Source organism: Drosophila sechellia, chromosome 3L, assembly GCF_004382195.2.
Source record: "Drosophila sechellia strain sech25 chromosome 3L, ASM438219v1, whole genome shotgun sequence".
Classification (NCBI taxonomy): Eukaryota; Metazoa; Arthropoda; class Insecta; order Diptera; family Drosophilidae; genus Drosophila; species Drosophila sechellia.
In genome coordinates, this window is record NC_045951.1 from 2,714,058 (window position 1) to 2,741,465 (window position 27,408).

The 27,408-nt window shown below is 44.5% G+C and overlaps 2 protein-coding genes across 2 annotated transcripts in view; both read right to left on the reverse strand.

The window, feature by feature from the left end:
• Positions 1-10,808, reverse strand: part of LOC6610512 (regulating synaptic membrane exocytosis protein 1) — a 55,951-nt gene extending 45,143 nt beyond the window's left edge. The window contains exon 1 of the mRNA XM_002035056.2: positions 10,433-10,808. The gene's annotated coding sequence lies outside the window, so the exon portion shown is untranslated. The remainder of the gene's footprint in view (positions 1-10,432) is intronic.
• Positions 10,809-16,988: 6,180 nt separating this feature from the next.
• LOC6610514 (myocardin-related transcription factor B) overlaps positions 16,989-27,408 on the reverse strand; it is a 38,681-nt gene continuing 28,261 nt past the window's right edge. The window contains exons 3-5 of the mRNA XM_032719489.1: positions 27,259-27,399; positions 23,602-23,667; positions 16,989-23,007 (exon numbers count right to left, since the gene is read on the reverse strand). Of these exons, the coding sequence (XP_032575380.1) occupies positions 18,749-23,007; positions 23,602-23,667; positions 27,259-27,399 (4,466 nt within the window). The 3' untranslated portion in view covers positions 16,989-18,748. The remainder of the gene's footprint in view (positions 23,008-23,601; positions 23,668-27,258; positions 27,400-27,408) is intronic.

Genomic DNA, 27,408 nt, shown 5'->3' on the forward strand with positions numbered 1-27,408 from the left:
GATGGCCTTTGTGGGTGAAAGGCGAGCTGTATGTGCAAGTGGATGTGTGTGTGTGGATGTGGATGGCAAGTTTCACAAATGATTTCACATTTTTGCATAAATAAATGTCAAGTGTGCGCCGGAGCATGCGGAGAGTTGCTGACAGTTTTCTAATAAACCCGAAGGGAGAAAGAAAACAGGATAATCAGCGCGCACGACAGGGATAAAGAGGACGGAGCAACAAGTTGTGTACAGTATATGCTATATGCATATATATAGTATATATATCCCATATCCGCGTGTGTGTCCACTTTAGCCTAGCAATAATGATAACCTTGGCTGCCATGATGCCTGCCATTTTTCAAGGCCCTTTTCCCCCACATGAAAACGACAATTTCCATTCCTCTCGACACTCGACGTTCTGGCTGGGTGCTATGGTTATTTTAGGATTTCCCAGCAACGCTGCCAATTTTAATAATGTTTACTCAAGGCGTAGTCCCAGATCATATTGCCTCCGCCTCCTGCCTCACCTCGAAATAAATAATAATGGAGGGGCAAGAAAAGTAGCCAGAATGCAGCGAGGCATGCCAAATGACAGCTGCTCCAACCAGCACCCCTCAAGTTGTAATGGAAAATGCCAGTACCTTAATAAGCAGCCCATAGGATGCAGCACGCTATTGCAGCGGAGAACTGACAATGCTGCTACGTGTTTTTCCGTGCCTGCCTCGGAGTGGAGACACCCATTGGCATTCCTGCCATCGCACCCATTAGACCCCTAATTTATATTCCGCCCATCCGAAAGGGGTGCGTCCAGAGTCGCATTATCCCTCTGCCAGCAGCCGACAGAAGGCATTTATATAAATATCATTTTAAGCTGCCACTTGCTGCAGCTGCTGCCTAATGAGCGGATTTAAGTGCCCCAATAGAGGTTCTCGGCACTTCCGGTTCTGGGAAACGTTTTTCCGCACTCCAGTTGATTCCGGGAAAAACCAGGGCTGCAACTCATAGTGTCGCAGAAGCGTCAACTAGTGGAATTTATCTTAAAGGGGAGTCTTCTGGGAAAATGATACGTTCTCGGCAATCATGATATCGAAATTGAATAGTCCTTGAGCGAGGATTTTAGGGCACATCAATAGAGACGAGAGTTTTTGGCAATCAAATTTCAAAATCTAATATTCTTTGATGATTTTTGGCATTGCCATGCCGAAATGTAAATCAGAGCACAATGCGTGTCATTACGCCAGATATTTCAATTCAGATTCAAGAAAAGGGAGCTCAGATTGAAATAAAAGCAGATATACAGAATATTTTTTTATACCTTGCAAATATTTAAAATGCTTGTGCAGGTCAAATATATTTTTACAAAATAACTAACCAGAAATAGTGATTTCTATTCAGTAAGAAAATACCTTTATTTGTGTTTTTTAGGGTTTCTTATAAAAATTCCTCACAGTTCGCATAAGCAATTCGATTTTGTGCCCTTTCCTTTCCAATTTCTCTCCTTATTTACAATAAAAAGGAAAAGGCTTTGATTTGCATGCGGGAGTCTTTGAGCTGCCTTTGTGTGCCATAAGATTTTCGCCCAGAGGCACAAAAAAACATATTGCCTTCATGGGTTTATATTGGAAAATATTGATTTACCTGCTATCAAAGACATCTGCGACCTGCTACGACTCGAGCGAACTAGTATTTGTGTTTGCACTTGGTGCGAGTCACAATGCCAGGACCTTAGATCCCCGCTGCCAGGATACATGTGTACTGTGTTTGATTTCGCCTTTATGCTCCAGTTGCCAGCCATAAACGCAATAATCAATACGGATTGCCGGGGCGCAAAGTGCCCGGATGGCAGGATACCGCAAACGATTCGCATTCACATTCACATTCGCCCCGTCCATTTCCATTTACATTAACATTCGCTGTGGGAGTGGGAGTGAGCCTGCCAGTGTGGCCAACGCCGCCCGAGGGGATCAACAAGTGCAGCTAAGGCCACATCATTAACAGTTGGCGCGCCACTCAATGTCAAGGCAACTTGACTGCTGGGATGCTTATACAAAATACAAAGGCGTATGTTCGCACATAGCCACATTTGTATGCCTAAGGTCACGAGGGCTAGACGCACCTCAAGTATTTTATTTACAGCGCCCGGACTGAAATTGTGTGTTTTTAGGAAGACTTTTAGTAAAATGCCACTGAATGCCATTTCTCGGTTTGGTTTGACCTTAGCAACGATTTATTTTTTAATAAGGGTGCAATCCTTGCCCTTGGACCATTGTCTCTCAAAAGTTAGGAACAAGTTAGGCTTAAGTTTCAGTTACTTTTGCTGGAGTTTATAAATTGAAATTGTAACTGTGCATGGATTATTTTACGCTGTATTTAACACACACTTTTAATTTACACGTCGCATGTCACAGATTCACACACTGAAGTGAAGAGCACTTAATTAAAATCTAAAATCCTTGGCGCTTTTTTTAAGATGCTTTGTAATCATATTTGTATTCGACATTTCACAATGTGGAGAGCAGAATCGGCCTCTCGTTTCCAGAAACAGTTCAACCTTTGACCCAGAATGCCGGAAAAATTTCGCTGAGTATATCTGACAAGCTTCACTTTCCCACGCAGCTCGCAGCGGTATTTTTAGAAATGCTAATAATTCACTCGAAAAGTGTGAGCTGCGTGGGCTCCGATGCCATACATTTCTGACTTAATAAGTTGACAGGAGCAGTCAATCAGGGTGGTGGTGGCTTCCACCTACGCAGTCACTGTTGACGGAAACTCAAAGAATTTCCCCATTTGCCACGCCGCACATCCTGCAGCCGACAGCTCATTTTAAAATCATTGTTAGATCTGGCGAACTGTATTTTTAATTAGCCCAAGGACCCCGCTCAACGGGCTGAGGAAGTGATTTCACTGCTTGGCACATGTTAAATGCAAAATGGCTCATAAAATCCACCAACTAATGCGCTCCACAAGTTACACGCATTTTGGAACTGCTGCCTGTTGCTGGGATTTTTTGAAGGGAAGTGAAGGAAGGATATGCTATTCGGGTGGTTAAATGCGAATGTGGTTCCCTCTGTTTGTGCAAAACGTTACTTTGCGCAAAATTATGCAAATTTGATGTGCGTTTTGTTTGGCAAGAGCACCGCCTGCTGTGCTTCTGTCTGTGGATAGTGGATGGTGGGTGCTTTGTGGGTGGTTTGCGGGTGGTGGTGCCTTCACCACATACCGAAAAGACCTCGGCAAACATCCTGCTGTGCAAGTTCCTCGGACAGCAGACAAAGTGCATGGCAAACAGAGCCACTTGGAAAACACAGCATGTGTGTGTGGGCCAAAAACAAACGAAAGATGTTAGAAAGAAACCAAACATTTGTTTTCAACCGTTCTCGAGCTCAGCAGCCCCAGCACTTTAAGCAAAACTTCAGGTGCAGGTCCTTAAATCAATGGCCTCCAGCAAAATGATTCATTCCCCTTACCCCCGGAGTAAAAAAGGACTAATCTGATCAAAGCGGCGCAGCTAGCAAAACAACGAAACAATTTCTGCAGCAAATGGAAGAAAAACACGAGAACCTGGCCAAGTTTTTCGGGCCTTTGAAGTCGGCTTCGTTTGTTGTGGGTGGCCGGGAAAATCGGGAAACGAACAAGCCAGGACCTTGTAACCGGAAACCACTCACACAATCGCAGTCGCACACACACACACATGCACACGGGATGGCAAATAAACTGCTCATTATTATGCAAAGTTTTCAGTTTTTCGCTATCTGCGGAAGTGTAAGTTGAGCAACTTCACTGCGGGCAAAAAGACTGACTTAAAATCGTGGATAGCTTTCTTGAATGGAGAAATTTAAATATGGCTGCTTTAAATTAAGACTTTTGGAACTTTTCATGCATCCTTTAAAGATCTTTTAAATGAAACGAAACATTTTACGTTGAGTTCACGTTTAAAGCATATCCTTTAAATAAAAGTATCTGAAAGTTTTGAAGTACAGTGCTATACAAAACATCATTTTTATTCGTAAATTTAAAGTAGTTTTAAAACACATTTCTTTCTCTGTTCAAGGGCCGCCAGGAGCAACAGGCGGTCGAATTACACACCCCAATCCTCGATTTAATTGGCCCACTATATGTTTGTAAGGGGAGTGGCCCAAACAGACGTTGGCATATGGCCAGTCAGCCGACCCCGCGCCTAATATGGTTCTCATCCTCGCTTTCGTCCTCGTCGCCATTTTCATTCATTTTCTGGCGAAGCACACGCCTGGGATTTGGCCTGGCTGGTGGGTCGACCAACAGAAATGACTGCACATAAAGTGAACTAAAGTGTGCGGCAAAAACGAAATACGGAATTCAATTTCCCGGGAATGGGGCGGCCGGAATTTTGGCAAAACGACGCTTAATGCGCCACAAAAATGCTGCTGCGCCATGAAAAATGAGCCAAATAAAAAGGCAAAAAGAAGTAACGAGCTAAATTTAAACACATATTTGATTTATGGCCAAGCTTCGCAGCCAAAGTGAAAAGTTTCGAGTTGTGCCGTTTGGCTTTGCCAATTTTAAGCCCTGCGATAAGACGAAGGCTTGGCACCAATCAGCATATGCACGGCCACGCAAACAAACACAAGCAAAGGCGCACTCAGACAAACAAACAACGAGCACTGGGGAAATCCTTTTCAATTGGTAGGGTGTCACACGTACAGCACTTGAGCAACAATACATTTAAAGTCCGCATTGAGTTCACTACGTTGAGATACATCGCATATGTGGTGCTAATAAGTGCTCCCTAATATTTAGCATCGTTCTAGTGAAGATATAATATTACGCATACGACAGCGTGTCCCATCCATATCATCAACCATGTGTTTTATCATCTTAATTCATTGAAATTCTAAGCTCACCAAGTGAAATCTACAAATTCGATAGTCCTGAGAGTCCTTTGGCCCACCCTAATATAGAGGCACCCATATAGACATCGTCGCACCGAGAAGTATGCAAATGTAAGCGCCCGTTAAACATGCCAGAAAAACACGCCTCAAAAACAACTGGCAGCCAAACCAGAACGTAATTGCCTCGTTTCATTTTTAATAACCGTCAATCCTTTTGGCTGTTTCTGGGAGCGGCAATTGCCCAACCGGCACAACCGCCTTGTAATTTACGTCCTGCACATGAGCTGTGGCAACATCGCGGTACAAGGATACCCACAAAACCGCAGGAGCCGCAGCCACGAAACCAGGAACAACAAAGCGAAAAAATGTCAACTCTGTAGAGAACACCCAGCGAACAAAAAGCCAACTTGGGGATGCGATACTAATACCCTGCGATGGCTGAGCTGAGGCAATCAAACTAAATTGAATACATTTCGATAAGGATGTTAATGTCTTGGGTTGACAAACAAGATGAGAGATGAGCCCGAATTGAGGGGAATATTTATGCAATAATAAAACCCAGCTCCCCAAAATAACGTAGAAGGTCTGCTCAGTAAATGACTTAGCCATAAAGGGTATTTTATTGTCAATGAACCGCAAATAGTTTTTGCCCCTTTCCGTTTTTACAGCGCTTTTCGGGGGTCGAAAACTTTTGCTTAGCTCGTTTGATAAATGTTTGTGCCAACTTTTCGCCAAACTGTTGCTCGGTGCTCGGTTTCCACATTGCATTGTAGCGATATCGGTTTGTGTCAGCCATAAAAAGGGGGAAAAACGGCCAAAAAATAAGGCAAATTTACCTAAAACTTCTGGTAAACAGCTCGCTGGCCCAAGGTTCCGCTCGGAAACTTTTGCGTTTCTGTAAAATTACTTTCGATTTTCAGTTAGGCCATCTCAGGGCCTCACCTTTTCTGTTGGACTTTAAGCTCAGCCTGTTGCCCGCTGGATGGGCACATGCATTAATCATCTCGAGTACACAACAGGGCCAGTTCAGCCAGATCGGCCGGTTGAAAGTGTCAAACTCCCCTGTAACCGTGACCCTTGGGCGCCAATTACATTAATCAAAGCACAGAGCGTAAGCTGCGCTCATAACACGACTCTTAGCTGGCTCAAATATTTCATTAGGCCAGCCCAGCCCCAGTCGATGCGGCAATTTACCCGTAGGAAAATCCACTTCATGCTCCACCCACACAAAGGGCATAAAATGTCAATTTTGCGCAGAACTCAGAGCTAGAACGGCCAAACAATGCGGCAAATTTTGTTTGCCTACCGTGCACAATGAGAAAGAGGTCCTTTCATTCATTACAAGGACCAAAATGCAATATATTCGCATTGAAAGCTGGTCGAAGAGGAAATCAAACCATATAAAATCTATCTATAAAAGTACAAGGTAAATCTTTAAATTAAAAAGAATTGTTGAAATTTGGAAATGTTTTTTTCCAAGTGTGGTTGGGCTGGGAGGATTGGAAGGGCGTCAGCAGCCAGTGAAGCCATTACCAGCTGCTTTGAGCGATTACACGTTGGGAGAAGGAACTGGGAAAGGACTAGGAGGAGCAGGAGCAGGAGCAGAACACCTAGGGTTGAGTTGGAAGCGGGTCAGGGTCGCGTTTAACAAAATGTAAACACAGGGCGGCCAAGTAGCGCAGTGCCCCGGCTATCTTCCTTCTGTCACTGTCTGCCTGGCTGGCCTATATATCCTAGGTATCCTATTCCCTCCTCCTCCTTACTTCGTGTGGCGCCCGGATATTACAGATAGTCCGCGTTACGGTAATAGCAACGCCAACAGCCGGCGGACAACGCAGCTCCAAAAGAAGACCTTAAATGGCACTGGGAAATTGTAAAATTTGTAGCATTTTGTCACTGTCCCTTTTGCGGCGATTTGGCCAAGTTAAGACAAGTGGGCAGAATCCCTATGGATTTCGCAGGCTTCCTAGCAAAAACATCTAAATTAGACTGTCAAATAAAAATATGTGTTGGCATAAGGAACAGGTAAATAATTTTACGTAACACAATAATTAACTTTCACGGTTACTTAAGTAAAAGTGTTTCTTATTAAGTTTCTCCGTATCCCCAATTTATTTATAAATATTGAAATAGTATTTAGCTATTAACTGAAACTCCAAAGGATTTTTTTTTCGGTTCCGTCAAATAAATTAAAAAGCTGCAAGACATAAAAGTAATTTACGTCAAAGCTCTCTTTAATTCACTCAAAGTTCGCTGTATTTTACGGGAAAAATTCAGAATTTCCAGGATTAAAATCGAGCGAAAAAGTGTAATTTATTTCTGCCAGCCAACACTTTTTTTCCACCCTGGAGCCGGATAGCTGCTTTTCATGGGGCCGTAACGAGAAATTGTGTTTCGGGACATAGTCACGCATCCACGTATGCAAATTACCAGTGAACAAGAGCTGCTCCAAACTACCTACTTCCCAGAACTGTGGGCAAACATTTTAATTGGGAATTCGTCGAGCCGCAGAAAGTAAATAGAGGAGCGTGCAAACGACAAGTGCACGGAGCGATTTCCACTGCACGACAGAATCCTGCTGGAAAATGTGAGTGGGGTGCAATTCAACCACCCCCACTTAGAAGCCTTCGATTTTTTGCGTAAGTTTGCGCTTTGCACAGTTTTGCATGCGTAACTTGCAAAAGGACCAAAAAAAAAAGGGAATGGCCTCCGAGTTTCGTGTTAAGTGGACATGCCAATGAAATTCAATTAGTTAAATTCCCCACTGAAAGCAATAAATATCAAAAACAAAGTTGGACATCTTTGGATGCTTAAAAGACTGATAAGCGATATATAATATCATAATATAAGTATTAATATAAACCCAATTTAAAACCCAAAAGGTAGAAAGTCAGCTAGATATTTCTTATATGTTGTCTTTAAGCTTAGTTCATAAATCAACAGCATATTTTTATGAATATCAAAATGAATTGAATGTTATGAGTAAACGCATTAAAGCAGATAAGAACCACGTAAATAAGCGTATTTTTTTACTCTGCACCAGTTTTTTATGTGTATATATCAAATGGGATGTCGACATAAGGCCAAATACAACAAATGTGAGCGACTTATTTAAAAATGTAAAATAAATATTTGCGCCTGTGGCCAGCATCATTCACTTTATGTCGGTTATTTGTTTACGCGTTTTTTATCTTTGGCCCGCAGTTTTTTGGTTATCCTTTTTTTGGGTCCTGCGCTTGTTTACGTCCGGAAAACCCGGTCAAAAGTCGTCGACGGGAAAAAATTCGCTCACTTTGCTGCTGCTTTATTAAAAATTGTTGTGCAAATGAAGCGGCAATTTGGTATTTTGCATCTCGCAATCCGAAAGTCCGGGAATCGTTCATTATTCACAACACACGCCGTGGAGAGATAAGTCTGGAATCCTCGGCACAAAGTTAATTAATTTCTGCTTTTGATTAAAGCGCCACCAGAATAAGCCAAGTCTGCTAGGCAGGGCCAAAACAGAGGGCTTAATCCTTTTGCGGGCATCCTGGGGCTGCACACGTGCGTGCGTGTGTTGGTGTACTTGATGGGCCAAGGATATAAGGATACCAGGATGTGCCCCGGGCGTGTTGAACATTTTAAACACTTTGGCTTTGCAGACGACAATAATGAATACATTTCGACACACACATGGGTGGGAAGAGCGGGCTAACTGGCCATCGTTCAGTTGTTTAAAATGCCATTAGGCTCGCTGGGCTGGCCAGCCTGTTAGCATTTGCCTGCTGTCCATTTTCCGGCTTTCCCCCCGCTTTTCCGACCCAGTTTTCGCCACGCTTTTGCCCACATTTTCCCTACGCTGCGAGCTGTCAGCATGCATAACTGTTGCTGTCAGGATTATGGCTTGTCATATTATGTATTATAGAGTCTTTTATTTGCTTTCAATTAAAATGCGTGTGTCACTCGGCTGCGCATATAAATTGCCAACAAAATAAGACGCAAATTTATGCAAACGATCCGAATGAGTTTTCCTTTTTTTCATCAGTTTCGCCTAACATTTGTTGTTTTGGTTAACTTTTCCCTTGTCTTCTTGTTGTTGGCGATTTTGTGGGGAAACTGAAATGAGTTTTGCCGCTTGATTTGCATATCCGCTCAAAACAGGAAAACTAAACAACTTTGTTTACTCCTTTCGAATGCTATAAAAACTTTTGGCGAAAACAGTGGGAAATATCAATACAAATTGTGAGTCTTGTAAAAACAATCAAATGAATTTGTAAATTATGACATTGGCGTTTCACCCTTCAAATGGGAAAAATACTTTCCATGTTCTGAAATATGAGTAATATTTAATGGATAAAGAGAAAACCCAAAATTCTCTGGCCTCCTAAATCTGGAATTCACTTTAAACCCAATTTTCGCTTTGCTCGCTGAGTGTGGAAATCCAACAGAATTAAGTTTTTGTAATAAAAATCAAGCGGATATTAAGCTAATGCTCCTGACCCTAATAGCTAATATCTCTTCTTTTTTAACGCTTTTTTTGCTGTCTGTGCGGGCGGACCCAATGCTTATTACTGATTGATAGGTATCTAAATTAAAATGGCATAATAAAAGCACTTTGAAGCAGACCTCGACCAGACGCGATGCCAGGTGTAAGTGCAGGGGCTCAGCTGTGGGCTCAGGATCCGTTCGAGTGGAGCGGCGCAAACTCGGCCAGGGATTAGGGCCAAGAGTAATGACAGTTGGCTGGCCAGGAGCAGGCATTAGCCAAGCCTCACCCCAGCCATCCCAGCCGAACAATCTGATTGCCATCGATACGCCAGGCGGGTCACGTCCATAAAGTCTCAATCGCAGAAATTGCTGAAGCAGTTGCCGAAGACAGCTTAAAGTTGCTCCTCATCCTGGACTTAAAGCTCGAGCAGGGAGATCCAAAGAGAGGGCTCCGGGCAGATGCTTAACTTAATTATAAATTAATTAGACGGGGGCCGGCAACATTAAAGTATCAATAATTAATCGACTTGATAATGTTTTCAATTTCTTGCTTCATTAAGTTGTTTTATTTTGCAGCCTGTGAGGTGTTTGTACGCCGTCTTTTCTCAAAGCCCCCCAAGGGCTAAGACGTAAGCCTGGTTAATACGTTTGGAATTAGTTGGAGGGGCCAGGACCAGGAATCAATACCTTTTGTGTAATGGTGTTTTATCAAATTCAGACAGGGACTTCTGCAATCCATTTATTCTTTTTTCAAACACTTTTCCAGGCAATACAAAGTTGGCAGTAACGACTCAAGGTCTTGCAAAATTCTCAAGTACTTTGAAGTTTTATAAGAAATAATAAAAACTACTGCTTAAATGTTCAAGTTTAGGGTGGGGACTTCTGAAAAAATAGCCTTGCCGTTTCAAATTTAAAAATCCTATTCGTACTTATGAAATTAATTTAAGAATTGGCAGATATATTATGGAACATGTGAATAAGCAGTGAGCACAGACGGAAATAAAACTGAAACCGGATGTGCGCCTGATGGCCAGACCGGAAATTAAACTATTTGCTGGCCTGCCACGCGAATCCTTTCATAAAAACCATTTTTGGCACATACGGATTCAACTCACCTGCGCGTCTAAACAATTTTTTAGGTTTCAAGTGAGAGTAGTACTTTTTGCGAAATGTATATTTTCAGGTAGCGTGTGTTAAGCGCGCGATTATAAATTTATTCGTCACTCCTTCTGGCTTTTGTTTGGCCAACAACACGGCTACGCACACACTCACACACGCACAAAGCACACACCGTTACAGCAGCAGCAACAGCCAGGATACCCACACTCGCGCACACGCACACCTTGGCCGGGAGAAGTTAGAAAAGCTATAGCTCCTATAGGCTATAGGATCCTGGGTTCCTGGTTCCCAAATACCCAAGTTGCCAAGTTCCTGGCCACAGGATATGTCAGCCTCCGCGTTTGGTGTCCTGCTCGCGAGACGGCTCAACTCGAACTGTGACGAGGCTGGCACTTTTGGTCCTTCGAGCCGAAGCCGTGCGCTCTCGCTTCTCGCGCCCTCTCTGTCGCACGGCCGCTCCTCGGCATAACCGCCTCCCTGTCGCGCACTGGAAGTCCTGCCAGCCACCAGCTGGCCCAGCATTAAAAAGTAATATCAATTTCCACCTTGCGAGTCGCACACGAAGCAACAGCTAAGCGATTTCCCTGGATGCGGATGCAGGCAGCTGCGAACGTCGCCTTTCGCACATGCCCCGCCCCCCACGCCCACGCACTTGCCACAAGGTGCGCGCTCTCTATCCATTCACTCGGCCATCCTGCCGCCGATTTCGGTCTACACGAGCGGACAAGTGTACCCGAGTGGAGACTTTTCATAATTGTTGCATGCCCAGCCATGATGCTGATGGCCATCATGATGTGGATGTCCATGGAGATGGTGGTATCACGATATTTGGCCGCTTTTTTTAGTAGCAGAACTTATTGAACAATATAATATAATAATAATAATAATCGTAATGGTAATGAATTAAACTATATTAAAATAAATTATTGATAAAATGGAGTGAGAATTGCAATTAAAGGAATAGCCTGATTGATGAATCTGTGCACATTTAAAATCTGCAATGGAAGTATAAATTTAAAATCCAAGAGAAATTCTAAGAATTTTCATTTAAAAATCCTAAATTAAATAAAAGCAGTTATGAATATCACTGCTACTTTAGGTACTAATATAAACACTTTAAAAATCCATCTAAAATCAGAAACTAAGTGTATTTCTGAGTGCTCAATAACAGAATTAATTACGTTATTTTACCAACTTTAAGTTGACTTTGTCTGAATACAAACTAAGCCAGCCAGCCACCCATACTCGCACAAAAGCGATGGAAAAAGCGCAACAGGACCAAAATAATTGCGCGTTAAACATGTGCCAAGCAACAGCCGAATAACAGAGAGAGCAAAAGCAGAGGAATCCTTTCCCGTGAGCTCGAGAGAGAGCGACATTGAAAGCCGAGCGGAGCCGAGGCCCAGAGAGTCCTGCTGGAAATGTTCAACTGGTTGCGTTTCGCAAGCAACAGGATACGCTGGAAGGCAGAGAACATCGCCGAGGACGAAAACATCGCACGCACACCAGCACACTCGCTGGCAGGACCTGCAGCAGCAACAAAAAAAAAAGGAAAACAGAAAACAGAAGGAACAGTGGCAGCACAAGGAGCCAAGGAGCAGGATGGCCGACCACAGGCATAGAAGCAGTCCCGTGCTTTAAGCTTGAATACCAAAACAATTTGAGCGCACAATGAAATTCAATGGGCCCCAAGAAATTGGGAGAGGGGCCGAGGGGGAGCTGCGAAAAAAAGCTGAGGAGGCAGCAAAAGGAAAATGTGCCAATGCGAGGTGGAAAAGGGAAAATAAGGACGCGAGCTGGGGCGTTGCGTGCGAAAGGAGCAGCGCCTGTTGAAGGTCGAACGGCATCAGAATGCTGCAGGAGAAATCGCTCAGGGGTAGACTTGGAAAAATCACTAAAAAACTTGGAAAATCTACTTAAAGTCTGAAAGTTTTTTAAGTATTACTAATTACTATTAATTAAATCTTAAAGATAAACCTAAATTTCGAAATGTTACCTTCATAACATAAGATGATATAAGGCTCGCCTTAAGGACTTGTTCAAATACTTTGCCTTCGTCGCATTTTGTCATGCGTGTTTCGAACCAATTTTTTCGAGTGTAGCCAGTGTTTACCTGTTAGCCAGCCAGTCATCGGGGGATGTTTGGATTGGACCTGTTCGAGAGCCCCATCCCCTCGGCCGGGAAGTTGACTGGCGATTTCGCAGGCCCCCAAAAGGGTATGCAGCGTCTGTCGATTAAGATGCCAGGGTCTGGGGTCTCGAATCCTGGGCTCGGCCTTGTGGGTGGTGGGGGGGGGCTTAGGTCGGGACCTGGCTGCCAGCTTATCAATTTGTATGCCTGCAGATATTTATTTATGAATATCCTTTGGACCCTCGCCACTGCCGCTCGAATGCCGAAATGCTGAAATGGTGAAATGCCGCGTAATCCTGACGCACACCTTTTGCCTTTGGCCAAGGGTCCTGCGTGCGTCCATTTTTCTCGGCTCCTCTTTATGTGTCCTCCGTCGCCATTTACGCCTCCGGCGTGTCCTCTTCCTTTTTTATGGGGTCTTCCGTCGGGCCTTAATTTTATTTTTATTGCAGATTGATTTTTTCAGATTAAGTTTTCCATTTTACAGGCGGCATTGTTGCAAGGACTCCGCTTCAATTAGCAGTGCACATCGAGGGGAAAAAAGGAAGGCAGAAAAAAACACAGGGCAAACACTGGGCTGCTTTCCCCTCCGTTTGCTCGTCACACACAAAACTCCAAGTAAAAGTAAAACATTTTCATGCAAATGCCTTTGTTTACCATGGAATATACCCGACATTTGCACACATTCTCGCCGAGAATCCTGCGCGTGTGAGAGTCTTGCGGCAAAAGTTTTCGCTCCGCACGCTCGCAGCCAAGAGCAAACAAAATCAAACCGAGCACAGTAAAGCAAACCAATATTGACCCACGGTCAGGAGGTCCGACAGGTCAGAGGTCGGGTGTCGAGGACTAGGGGTCGGAACAGCGAGGTGGATCGATTAAAAAACCAGATAGACCGCCGCACTCGAGGCTCCTGACTCCGGAATACCAGTCTACGCACGATTTGTAGCCTACTTTTCAGGGCTAAGCTTTAAAGTCTCCAAAGCTGAAGGTGTTCAATGGAATTAAAGCTAACAACTTGTAGTTAGAAGCCAATTAAACAATGGATTTTAGTAGATAATAATAGAACTCATCAAACTTTAAGGATTGTCTTTATACATCATGCTATACATAGGTAGAGTGGATAAAAGCCCACATGCAAAATCCAAGCATTAGTTTGAGCATTAACACCCATTACATCTGTTCGAAATGAGAAAAACCCGGCTAATTGCCTGCCATTAGATTGGCTTAAAAATCTATTTTGCGATTCCCGATTGCAAGTGCAACTGTCATGGAGTTGGATGACCAGCTGGCAGTTTATCCCCGACAGTTATGCCAACTAAATGCGTAAGCCTATTTTGCATTCGCCATGACACTCAATTAATGGCGACAGTCAGGAGCGAAAAAAGTGCCAAAGGACCAAGGGCGGCGGTCGGAGAGCTAAAGTCCGAGGACCAGGCATAATCCTTTTCCCACTTTCAATGGGTACAACTTAATTATGTGGAAGCCCTAAGGAAGACAGCTGAGCACTTGACGCTAATGCCGGGGCCACTTGAATCTCAAATCCTCGCTCGCCAGCAACCAAGATGGCTGAATTAAGAGGCACCAAATACAAAATGTCGTCAACTTGTGAGTGTCTAATACCCTTTCAAAAGCAATGCATTACTTATGATATTCAACTACCACAATTAAAAGGATATAGAAAATTTCCTATGAAAGTGAAGATAGGAGGTTGAGTACCAATGTATTCTATATTTACGTTTCCAAAAGTCAGAAAACATTCCCGACCACCGATAAAATCTAAGCACCCATTGTGAGGGTATCAGAAAAGGTCTAAGAAAACACAACTTGAGTGCTTCATTACGATTTTAATTTGGCATTTTACCTGCCCGAACGCAAAGCCCCCCTGCGCTCATCGTCCTTTTGGCCAACTTCGTCGCCAACTTGGTCTTCTTAATTAGAACAATTTGCGAGGACGACAAGTGGTCTCAGCATAAACTTGAGTAAATGACGCAAAAATCGCGAGTGCCATTGTTTTGCCTGTTTTCGTCCTCGTTGTCCTGGCCGTTTTGTTGAATGTTCAATGCAAATAGTTTGCCAGACAGATTTTCGGCTCGGCTGTATTTGGCTATTTTGCCTACTTTCAACGCGAAGTTAATTGAATTTTCACACCAAAGCCAGATGGAACAATGGCAATGGCTTTCCTGTGGCTCAAAACGCTTTATTTGACAAAGTAATTAACTCTGATTAATGTGCCGGGAAATTGCTGTCGAGTGGGTCATAATTTGTGGGGCGCTGCAAATTCCTTTTGTTAATCAAATGGCATAAAGAACGTGTGCCTCTGCTCCGTGGCTCAATCAATTGATATCGATCAGTGGGAGCGCAAAGCTGGCAGGAAAGTGAAAAGTTCACACCAGAGAAATGAAAGCAACAGTTTGACTTATGGATGGGGCGGGCCAAGTCGGGGGTGTCCAGTGGCTGGGGTAAGTGGAAGTGGCCCTGGAGGATGATGGCCAAGTCAACTTGTTGCTGTTGGCCGAGTCAAAAGGCAAAAGCCAAGGAGAAGTACGCACATTGCTTCTCCCTGGGGGCTTTGACTAGAACAGTTTAGGAAACCTCTATAGGGCGGTGATCAGGGGAATCCACTATAAGTCCATAGGTTGGACAAAGGTTCTAAAGGCACCTAAACAAAGAGCATAGTTTGCAATACTTTCACTTTGAGCAATGGTAAATAATGTCAGTGTTTTCTCTAATTTAAATATTAGCAGAGAGAAATATAGCTAGAGACACCTCAATCATCATCACAGGACTAGCTATCCTGCTGGTTTCCTGCCATAAATCTATTTGTGTCTTAGCTAAACTCGAAATTCGCAGAAATAAATCTCAATTTACTCGACTGGCCATCGGAGGTCGCTTATTTGTAGCGCAGCTCAAACACAATTAGACGAGCGTGGAAACGGCAGCACAGGGTTCCTGTGACAAGGACTCAGCACCCAGGACGAGGCACCAAGGACCTGCTGACGATGGTGGGGGCGTGGCGAAACTTTTCGCTTTGGTAAGCAACTGACGCCATTTTAATAACGCAAATTACAGTCAGCGGCGTATAAATTTAGTTCGCAATGGGTGGTCGTGGATTCGCGAGGGTGGTGCGGTGGTGCTGTGGTGCTGGATGGCTTTTTTGTGGTGGTGCCGCTGCTGGGCAACTGTTGCTGGCACATATTGCAGCTGTTGTGGAATGTTGACGCCGTTGTTTTCGCTGTGGCTGCCAGCAATAATGGCCGAAAACAACGCAGAATAATTGGGCAAAATGCGGATCAGCAATCGATTCTAAATTAAATGCTTTAAGCCGTATTGAATTTTCGAACAATGCTTGATTACCTAAGCTTAATACTTCCACAGAACTCTGCGGGCAGGCACTTGAGCCCCTAATTAAACCAGTGAATGGGATGCTGCTCATAAAGAACTAGTTGAAGCCATGCTTAATTATACCTGGATTGCTGATTATTGATTTCAGTTTGAGTTTACAAATGTGCAATAGAGGAAATCGACGACGAACTTTGCAGCTAATTGAAAGCCTTTTAAAATTAAATATAGAAGCTTTGTTGAAATGCTGAAAACAGTCTAAAATTATGCAAACCTATTGTTGCTCCAATCAAAGCCAACTGAAATCGGACTTAAATTCCGACGAATAGGCAGGATTCACCTCCTTCCGCCGACGAAGACAGGTTCAGTTTCAAAGGATATTCAGGAACAGATTGTGTCTGTGTGGGACAGCAGTGCACACCAGGAGGTCCTGTGCTCCACACTGCCCAGAGTGCTCCTTTCTTGTCCTCGAGCTGTAAGCCATAACGCTTGGCAGACGTCCAACTATGGAATATCCGACAATTGTTGCCATGGCTACTCATGGCTGCCACTGCTGCTGCAATTTTGCGTCATATTGTTTGCTGATTTCGTTTCGGGTCTAAAAATAAACAACTCAACTCGACTAGATTTTGGCCAGGGCCCCGCCCCAACGCACACAGTGGGCGGTGGGCCGCTTTGGCTAATGATAAGCCTTGTTTTGTTGATGTTGTTGATGCCGCAGCGGCTGCCATAAAATCATTATGATTGCGTATTATTCTGTCATTGATTTTAATTTTAATGTGGAATTTAACTTGCGCCGGGGCGTAATGCGCTTAAATGCGTATTTATTATGCTCCGCAGAGTTCAAAACTTGATAAGGCACTGGGCCAAATCGTTTTGTTTGCGTTAACTAATCAGTTTGGTAAGTAAATGAAGTCCGAGTGTTTTGGCCACTCAATTTTGGAAAAATGAATAATGTTTTATTTACGCATTAAGTTCTTGCACATATCTATAGATGTATACATAAGTATATCGGTATATCACTTGTTATGTAGTATTATTATATGGACTCTAATCCTTCTGTTGCAAAAAAGTACACATAGTTCATGACGTGATTGAGTTTATTCTGTATTGTATTTAAATGAAATCTCTTTTAAACGCAACGCACAAAAATGGTTCAAGCCAACGTATTAAATTAGATGATTAGGTAATTAAATTTAGAATTAATCAAACAATAAGCTTAGTTATGGTAATTAAGTTTGATACTAACAATAAACGTACTCCTTAAATTAATATATATGAATTGTTATAATGGAAACGTTCTCATTTGTGTTTAAAGCGCGTCGATGATAAATATACTTTAAACTTACAATCCAACTCTAAATCAGATTATTGCAAATGTAAACAAGTGTTGAGTGATGATTAACTTTTGCTCTGCGGGTGAAATGTGTGAAATTTTAGACTAGATCTAAACGTAGAGTATATATATTTGCTTATACAAAAATATATATATATTTATTGGTGTATTGAGTTCCTCACATTTTGCAATTTTGAATTGGGGGTTTTCTTCTGCTGTTTTCCTATTGAAATGTGTCCATTGCTTATCAATTAATTTTCTCAGTTTACATTTATAATTTAGTTTATTGAGCCCTACACTCAAATATACGTCCGAATGCTTGGCATGCTCTCAATTTATAAAATACACTTAGCCGAATTTGTGTGCTTACGAAAGATGAACGATTACAATTCCGAATTGCGATAGTGTTAAGTACACGCCGCAGGATTTAATTACTTTACGAAGTAGCTAAATTAATTGTTTTTAATATATTTTCATTAGAATTAGTTTAAGTAACGGAATTCGCTGTGCCTAAGAATGCAAAACAAAAGAAATATGAATATATATATTTTGGCTAACATTTTAAATGAAATTGATCCGAGTTTAAAATTAATTTAACTGGTTTGTGGCTTCGACTACTTTAAAGGCTTTTTCTTTCCTTGCAGGAAATACTTCTCAAATTGTGTTTTAAATATTTCATTTAATTTTGCTTTAAAATTAGAATTAAGCACTGCCTAGGCTTTAAATAATTTAATTCATTTCATTTTAAATAAAACTTAAAACAAAATTACTGAATGTGTTTCACTTAAGTCGTTCTCACAACAAGAATATTTTTTTTTACGATTTTTATAGAATTTTTTGATTAGCTTAATTTCTCTTTTCCTTGCCGCTTTCTCTCCCTCCGTCTTCTTCTTCTTCTTCTGCAGATCCGCATCCGCATCCTGGGACTCAACTCATTCATTCTTCCATTCGGTTTTGTTAGTTAGATTTCACTCGCATTATTCTCAAATTGGAATGACCTTCATTAGAAACATGTACTTTTGTTTTTCTTTTCTCTCTTTATCGATCTTTACAACATTTTAGGCTTACGTTTTAATGATAGTTTATGATAAGTTTTACTTGTTACGCTTTTCTAAATGTTTTGGCTGTTTTTTGTTTTTTATGGTTTTTGTTTTTCTTGCTTATACAGGAAAGGGTGCAAAAGTATGGTTTTGGAGTGTAACTCCCGGCAATTTTGGCATTCTTTTTAGTTTTTCTTGGAAATAGTAAAGTTTCGAAATTTCAACTGACGTTCAAATGTTTTAAATGCATTTAGAAAATAAATAGGATTTGTTTTGTTTTGTTTGTGTGTCTGTGTTTGCTTTCTTCGAAACGAATTCTTCAGGAATATTTTCAGAAAAGTGAGCACCACGCTGGATTGTGAGTTTTGTTTTTTCTCGATACGGAACAAAGTTGGGGAAATATATTGATGAATTCTAGAAAATTATGCCCTGCCGCTTCGAGGGCCATATGAATACATAAAACCGCCTAGACTGTAAAATCTCCCGCCGCCCAGTTCATCTTGTAATCGTCCATGTTGAACAGATCGAATATATCGCCACTCGCATTGAAGGCGTCCACTGCCCCACCGGTGCTGTTGTCCACGCCCATTCCTCCTCCGGTTCCATTGGCCATGCTCGTCGATGTCGCGTATTCGCCGTGTTGTCCCGCCTGAGGTTGGGTCACCGCCTGCATAAAAGAGTTGAGTGTGCTCTCGAAATCATCGCAATCCATTGGTGTGCTGTGGCTCCCGAAGTGACTATTCACCGCCGACGACGAGGATTCAATGGATCCATTGCAATTGACCCCAGGACTGTTGCCATTTCCGGTGACGTGCTGACTCAGTTGGGCCACAAAGCTATCCGCGTCGAAGTCCACATCGGCATCCGGGTTATTGTTCAGCAGCACGTTGTCGGGACTGCTCGCATCCAGCAGCTCATTGATGGACGGCTGCAGGCTGGGATTGAGATCGCGTCGCAGGTTGCCGTTGTTGTTGCTGCTCTTCGCCGCCGAGGCGTGACAATAGCCACTGGAGTCATCTCCCATGTCCATCTCAAGTTGCTGCGACATAAGCTCCAGCAGCTCGTACTCATCAAAGTGATTGAGCTTGGCATCCGGGCTGTTTGGCTTCTCACTACCGCTGTGGCAACTTTTGGGCGGTGTGCTCGGTGGCGGTGTGGCATGGTGCTGTTCCAGGAAAATATCTAAGGTCTTGGCCACGCTCTCAGCATCAATGGCGCTTGAATCGGTCTGCAGCGGCGAGGCCATGTCTATGCTCTCGATGAACACATGATTCGGGGCCTGATTGCTGGCAAAGCCCACATGCTGCTCATTTGTGTCCATGGCCATGTCGAGGCGTTGGACTGGCGTGAATGACGTCTCCAGCTTGGGCACCAGCGGTACTATGCTGGCTCCACCAGCCGCAGTGGTGGGCGTGGCTCCATTGAACATGGACAACTCCGGCAGCGGCGTTAACGGTGTAATGGGCTCCAGAGCAGCACTTTCCGGCAGTTCACCCTGCTTGATTAGTATGTCCAGAACATCGCTCACTTGTTCGGACTTAATGCTCGCCGTCTTGCGTTTGCACAGAGGAGCTGTTTGCGGCAGAGGAGCTGCAGCAGGAGCGGGCGACTGAACGGGCTCCTCCTTAATCTTGACCAGCGGTAGAAGGCCATTCAAAGCTGCCGCCTTGCTGGCCGCCAACTGCTTGGTAGCCTCTTCGTACTGCGGCGGTGGTGCTGGTGCGGGCTTGATGTCCACTTGATTGAGTTGCTGCTGCTGTGTCTGCTGGACAGGCTGGAATTGCTGTTGCTGCTGTTGTTGCTGCTGGAGTTGTTGCAACTGCTGCTGTGTAATGATGGACTTGGTTTCGATGGGAAAGACAATGCTGGGCAGGGAGTTTGTGCGTTGGTGGCCATTCAGTATCTTCTTTGACGGAGCTGTCGTAGATGCTGCAACTGGAGTAGCCGCTGGCGGTGTTGCTGCTGTCGTAGTGGTGGCCGTTAAGCTGATATTGCCCAGCGTGTGCGCCGTCATGTGCTGATCATTCAGACCCACCAGCAGTATGGTCTGATTTCCTTCGTTCCACAGCAGGCCCAAGTTATTGTGGTGTTGAGTGGCTGGCGAGGCTGCTGCCGTCGCAACTGCGGCCGGCTTGGCTGCTTGCATCATGGTTGTGGTGGTTGTATTTGTATTGTTGGCGGGCACATTGGATTTCTTGGTTGTTGTCTTGGCAGAAGCGTTGTTTATGTGATTGTTGTTGTTGAATGGAATGAATACAGTTTGTGTCTTTTGCGTGAGCAGGCGCACCTGATGCTGTTGCTGCTGCTGTTGTTGCTGTTGCTGCAGTGCCTGCTGCTGCTGCTGTTGTTGTTGCTGCTGCTGCTGTTGCTGTGCGGCGGCCGCTGCCGCTGCCTTTTGCTTCTGGATTTTAGCCTCCAGCTGCTGCTTGACCACCATTTTCTGGTTGATTGGCGGCGAATTCGATGAGGAAATGTTACTATTGCTGTTCGAGTTGCTGCTGGCTGGCTTCTTGGGTGAGGATCCCTGTTGTTGCAGTCCATTTACCTTATGGTTGCTGTTGCCTCCAGTAGCTTTCACCGTCACTTTGGCGGAAACATTCTTCTCCACCTGCTGCGGCATTACAGTCAGTGTTTGCTGCGGCCCATTCGAGGTCGTGGTGATCAGTGTGATTTGCTTCGAAGGCAATGCATTCACCACTTGAGCGGTAACCGTTTGCTGCTGATGTTGCTGCTGCTGTTGCCGCTGGCGTATCTTCTGCAGCTCCTGTTGCGATCGCTGCAATTGCCTCTGCAGCTCGTCGATCTTGCGCTGCTGCTCTCTCAGCAACTCCTCGTTGGTCAGGATTATGGTTGCAGTTTGCGGTTGTGGAGGCAGAATAGTCTGCAGCGTCATTGGATGCGTGTTATCCATCTGTTGCTGCACCACATCCATCTGCTCGTGCTCCATGCTTGCATCTGAAACCAACATGGTCACTGGTGGAGGCTGCTCCAACAAACCGCAGTTGCTCGTGTCCATGGCATCGCTAATTGTGATTACATCGGGCGTGGTGTTGCTGTTGTTGAAGGTCGGAGCGGGTGTTACATTGCTATCCAGTGGCTCCAGGGGCAAATATGGTTTCAGCCTCTCAATCAGATGTGGTTTGGGACCGGAAACGGGCAAGTTCCTGCGCTTGAGATGCTGCTTTAGGTCAGAGACCTTCATCTTCTCCAGTCGGGTCAAGTCCGTGATGGAACTGGTGGTGGACTCGGCATAGCTGGTGGCCGGACTGGGCGGAATCGAGGAGCTGACCGAAAGCGCTGGCGAGGGCAGTGGTGGTGGGTGTTGCACTGGAGTTGGTTGGTGCAGCTGCTGGTGTTGCTGATGCAGCTGCAACTGTTGCTGTGGTGTAGCGATCAGCGACAGAGTGGGCGGTGTTGGTGTGGCTGCCGGCGTGGGCGTCAGCATAGAGGCATCTCCGAAATTAAGTGGAGCTCCTCCGGAACTGCTCGTTATGGATATGGTATTGGGCAGGTTGATGGGAGCTGGAGCTGGAGCGGATTGCGAAGCCAATGCAGGCACCGTCTTTGTAGTTACCGTGATGCTGTTATTGGTCGCACTAGGAGCTGCTGGAAGCATAACACCCGGCGCACTGGGCGCTGGGATGATGGACTGATTCTTGTTGAGGTTCTCCAGGAACTTTAGCAGACAGTTTTGCTGCTCCAACATCAGCTGGTAGGAGGTCTCTTCCGGCTGCGTCTGATCCTGTTTTTGCCCGGCGGCACTCGGTGGACCCTTGTACTCGTGGAACTTAATGGTGCGCGCCTTGGACACGGGCTTGGACTTGGATTTCTTTCTGTTTTTATCCTTCCCGGGAGCATCAGACTTCACGGATACGGGAGCAAGGTGCAGTCGTGTGGTGGTCATCGGTGGTGGTGGCGGAGAGGCGATGGAAGACAGCGGACTTAGTGTGGAAGTACTAGAGGCTAGTGAGCAGGGCGAGTACAGATGGTTGACCGGACTTGCCGTGGTACCCGTGACACTTTGGCAGAGTTCCTCGTACAGATTGGCGGTCTCCTGCTTTACCTTGATGATACTGGCCATGGGCAGTGGTGGTGGTGGCGGCGGAGGTGGTGGCACTGGTGCTGGCACCACTATAGTCTTCGGTTGCTGCTGCTGGGGAAGAATCTGTGGCGAGGTCACCACCAGTTGACCAGCTGTGGGCATGGTCAAGGTCATGTTCACTATTCCTGCTGAGGCAGCCGCCGCCTGCAGGACATCGGTGGGTGAACTGGAGGTGGTGACCATAGCCTCATCCAAACGCGGCGGTGTCTGCCTCGTATCGCTCTCAGAGCTCAGGGAATCATCATCGAAGGTCACATAACTGTGCGGATGCTGGGGTCTCGTGAGCAGACCCTCGCTGGTTGCCTTGAAGGATACGAGTCCCTCCTTGACAATCTTCTCTATAGGCTTCTCCGTGTGCAGGATGTTCTTTTTGATTAGCTCCAGTGGACCAGGACGGTGTTGAATCTGAGAGTTGAGCTGGTCCGCCAGGCGAGCCTTCTTCAGCATCCGCTGCTTCTCCGCCAAACTGGGATCGATGTGGCACTCGTCCTCCTCGAGAATGTGCAGCCTCTCGAGATCTTCGCGATTGGGTCGCTGCTGGATCTTCGCCTTCAGCAGATCGCTGGTTTTGGCGCGCTCCAGTTGCTTGCATTGTTCGTGGATAGCGGGCGAGGTTTTCAGAGCTGTTGAATGTATACAAACATTACAATTAAACAACATTTCTTTACTAAAATAAGAAATGAGTTGCCCCAAGGAGGAAGATGCTATTTAAAATGCTTACAAATCTAGGTAAAGGGAATATGAAAACATCATCGGCTCATCAACATCTAATATACTTAATGCATTTCCTAGCCACGTCGAGGAACCCCTATTCCTATTTGGATACACAAAATGTATTTCTGATCCAGTGCCCAAAAGTTTGCTCAGCTTTTTTTCCCCGGCTCTTGGCGCCTCAGCATTGCTACAAATTTATCATCTAAATTCAAATTCACTTTCGGCTGCGTTGAGGGCTTTGAATTAGTTTGTAAATTTGCGCATTTTCCAGGATTCTTTTCATCGGCTTCGCCTTTTCCTTGCGCATAAATTTGAAAGCCATTGAAATGAAATGTTCGACGGCAGTATTTGCATTTTCTTTTTGGCTGCCGATGAATTGGGCGCCAGCAGATGCTCTGAACCGGCTAAGTGAGGTTAATGTGTATTTTATCGATCTGACTAAGCGGCTAAATGCTGTGACCCGGGGCAGGAATAGAATTTGCTTTTCGGACCCCTCTACTTACATGGTATGATGCCCTGCTCGACGAGCTGCGAGTGTGGACGTCGCACCATAAGCTTCACTTTGAGCGCTGCAAAAGATGGAGAACCAAAGAAGCGAGTTAGTTAAACAGCAAATAGTGTTAGTAACTAATCAATGATATAAAAATATACGTTTTCTATGCCTAATAATAAATTATTGAACTTCAAGTTAAGAGCTGGCAGAAAAAGTTAGGTAAGCTGCATAGCACCATAGCTGGCCGACAACTTGTTAGCAACAAATCAAAAACCACAAAAATCGTAAATTATAGAACAATTCGCGGGGGAGTGGAGATCAAACATAGGAATCCCATAAAAAAGTGCTCGAAACAGCTGGGGGAAATAATTTTGGGCGAAAACTTTGCCTTTTCCTAGCTTTTTGACAATGCCAGGGCAATGGCAATAAATGTCGAGAGGCAGCTGCGAATGGGAGAAACAAGGCAGCGCGAAAAAAGGAAAAGTTTTTAATATCTTTATGTGCGGGCTATTATGGTGTGAACAATGTGTACATACATACATACATACACACCCAAGAGTAAAAAGTTCGGGATGGAAAATTAAATATTTAAGCCCAACCGAAGCCAAAGTCAGAAGCTACCGACTGGCGACGAAGGTGTGGCCCCATGGGGCGTATGCGTAATAATCTGATTAGATTGCCACTGCTCCGGCCGGCTAAATAACAGATTGATGTCAATTAACTTGGCATCCAGTCGATGGAAGCCGCTGTGAAGTGAGGACCGCGTGACAGACTGGTGGAAAATAAACAATGGGAAACAAGGAACAAGGAACCTCCATAAGCCTCCGAATTGACTTTGAGAGATGAGACAATGGTCTCTCGAAGTCGCTCTAATTATAATCGCAAAGCGTATATAATAATCAATTATTGGGACATTATCCTTTCAACATCAAATCCGAATGACCGATTAAATGCGTGCGAGCATTGTATAATGTAATTTCAGTCTCGAGGGAATGTTTTGCCATATTAAGCATACGACCTGCTGTCCTAATATCATTACCTTTAATTAGCATTCCGGGCACTGGCGAAATTGATTCACAAAATGGCCAGCCAGCCATGTAATTAAAACGAAATAAAGCCCATTAAGGCGCAGGTCACTGGCAAAAGAGTGGAGTGGAGGAGTGGGCACCATCCATCTACAGTAGGCTGGCAGTAGCCGACGGTAAATAAAGCCAAAGCCGCAAATGAAACGAAAACACAAAATCTTATGCCCCCACGGCGATTCCGACCAGCAAAAGCCACCCGTAGGCGAAGGGCAGTGCACCGTATGGTGTGGTTGCGGCTACTAACCAAGTCCAGGAATAAGCATTTAAGCCTGGAAATCTGCAGAGATGCAGGACGAGCAGAAATTCTTAACAATTTCTCATGCATTTTTGGGGAAGGTTTTCGATTCTCACCACAGGAATATCCTTGAATTTCCCAAATGACTGACTTACTCCTTTTTGCCTCTTTTTGTTATAAGCCAATTAAAGGTGGAGTTATTTGAGCAACATTTTCAACAGTGCACAGAAGTGCATAGTTCTCTTTTGGCATTCTGCACTCTCGACTTCTGCGGTTGGTGTGCATTAAGTGTGCAATCTAAGTAAGTTGGTTAGTCGCAGACTTTTAGTCGTTGTATTTAGTTTTCGGTGCTGGTGCTGCCCAGGCAGACACCGAAAAAAAAAACACTTGACGCCACAACAAAGTCGACATCAAAGTGACGATGACGTTATTAAAGTAATTTGTGCTCTTTGTCGGAAATCATCATAAAAAGCCAAGAGAGCTGCCACGGCGCGAATTGTCTCAGACGACGATGGCAGCTGTTGGCGATTTTACGATTGAAGTGTGCCACACAAAAATATGTGCAAAACACGAATAGCAACAGCAGCGAAAAACAAAAAATACCCGAAAACAAATTCTTGTTGTTGTTTATGGCAGACTGGGAAAACACTTGAGTTTTCAGCCTTGTAACACTGAAAAATCTCCTCGGTGACGAAACAATGTCGCCCCCGTAAATTAATTATGCGCGAAATGTGCGAAATGTGCTGCTCGTCGATACGCACCTCCAGATCCAACACCCTCGATTGATAAAAACAATAACATAAATTTCAAATTAAACACATAAAAGTTTTTATGCGATAGGCAATAAATGTGTGTATTTCGCTGCGGTCAGCTGCCCTTCCCCTTCGAGAAAACCCAGTGCCTGCGGCGAAGGTCAGGTAAACAATTGCCGGGAAAAATGCTGAAAATCTCCACGGAGAGCGGGAAAAGCTGGCCGAAAGAGAGAGAAAGAGTGAGTTCACACAAATGAGTTCGGCTAACTGCGTTTCTATATGTTGTATTATAAAATCGATTACGTGATCAACGTTGCTCTGAGCAGGCACAGTGGGTTAAGGAGGGCAGTAGAGGGCTCAGAAAAGTATTAAATTTTTTCAAATTTTCATTGGATTAAGAATTGTGACTTCCTAAAAACTCTTTTGGATGAAAAGGAAAGCCATATAATCTTTAAATAAAGTTTATATATATGATAATTCCGAACCACTGTGCAGTGGCATGTAAAAATGCCTTTACAACTGTCACCCTCCGCCGTCTATTTCCGCTTTTCCCCGCTTTTCCGAGTCGCGTGCAGCGTGTTTATTTGTCAAAACATTTCTGCAGCGCCGCCATCATTGACTGTAAGCCATGTGTTTATAATAAATGTTTTTCGCAAAATGTTTACACACACCCTGAATCGAACTGACCAACAGGCAGTGAGAACTGGTGGTTGTTGCTAAATATGCAGTTTATTGTTGGATAACTCGTTGAGCGCCTGCCGGAAATTTTCACCATACATTTTTGGCAGTTTTCGGCGAGAAATAAACCCTGCTCCCATAAACATTTGGATTCACATAGCCTTTTCGGTCAGGGTCAGGGCGTGTGAACTTTATCGCCCATTTCCGGTTACACCTCGAAAATCGTGCAAGTGCAGGCGACAAGAGCTGTCAAAACTATTAGCGACTATGCAGCACATATAGTACACGAATGTATATGCTATATCCACACACTGGGCCTGTCATCTTGGGCCATTCAAAATTAATAAGAATATTTCTGCTCACTCAAAATGCCAAGCAAATATGTAGGCCAGCCAACAAGAACGGAACGGAAAACTGTTGACAAAATACAAAAACAATTTTTGAATGAGTTTTCGACCGCTGGCCGCTGGCGAAGGGGCGTGGCACCTCAAGTGTACGCCTTAAGTGCCTGTTGTGCCGTGACAGCTTCATTAAAACAGTGTGCGCCTGGTAAGAGCCACCACCAGCCACCACTGCCCCCCAGGCGAACGTCAATAATGAGGCGGGCATCCGAGGATTATGATGATGACTCTGGCGACCGATGATCGTTGTGATGGGCATCGCAGCTCGGCAGCTCGGCTGCTCTGGCTGGCATTTATGACTAAGCAGTGGGCACCAGATGACAAATGCCAAACAGCCGCCGAAAGATGACCAATGTGGGCGACAAACATTGGATAAACAAGCGAAGAACTAACAACCGAAGGGTTCTGTGAGTACAGTGAAGCATTTTTAAGTAGATTGATGGCCAGCTGTCAGCTCACTGGATGGTTTGGTTTATATTTAAAACGCAGAATTACTATGATTTTAGGCCAACTTACATTCCTTATTCTTGTCCATCGCAGGCTGCAGCGGACTGGAGTCCACGATGGCCTTTGGTGGTGACTGTCTGGCATCGTAACAATCCGAGTTATTGCCATCATCGCTGCTGCCCAGGAACGTCGCATGCAAACGCTGCTCACCTGAAAATG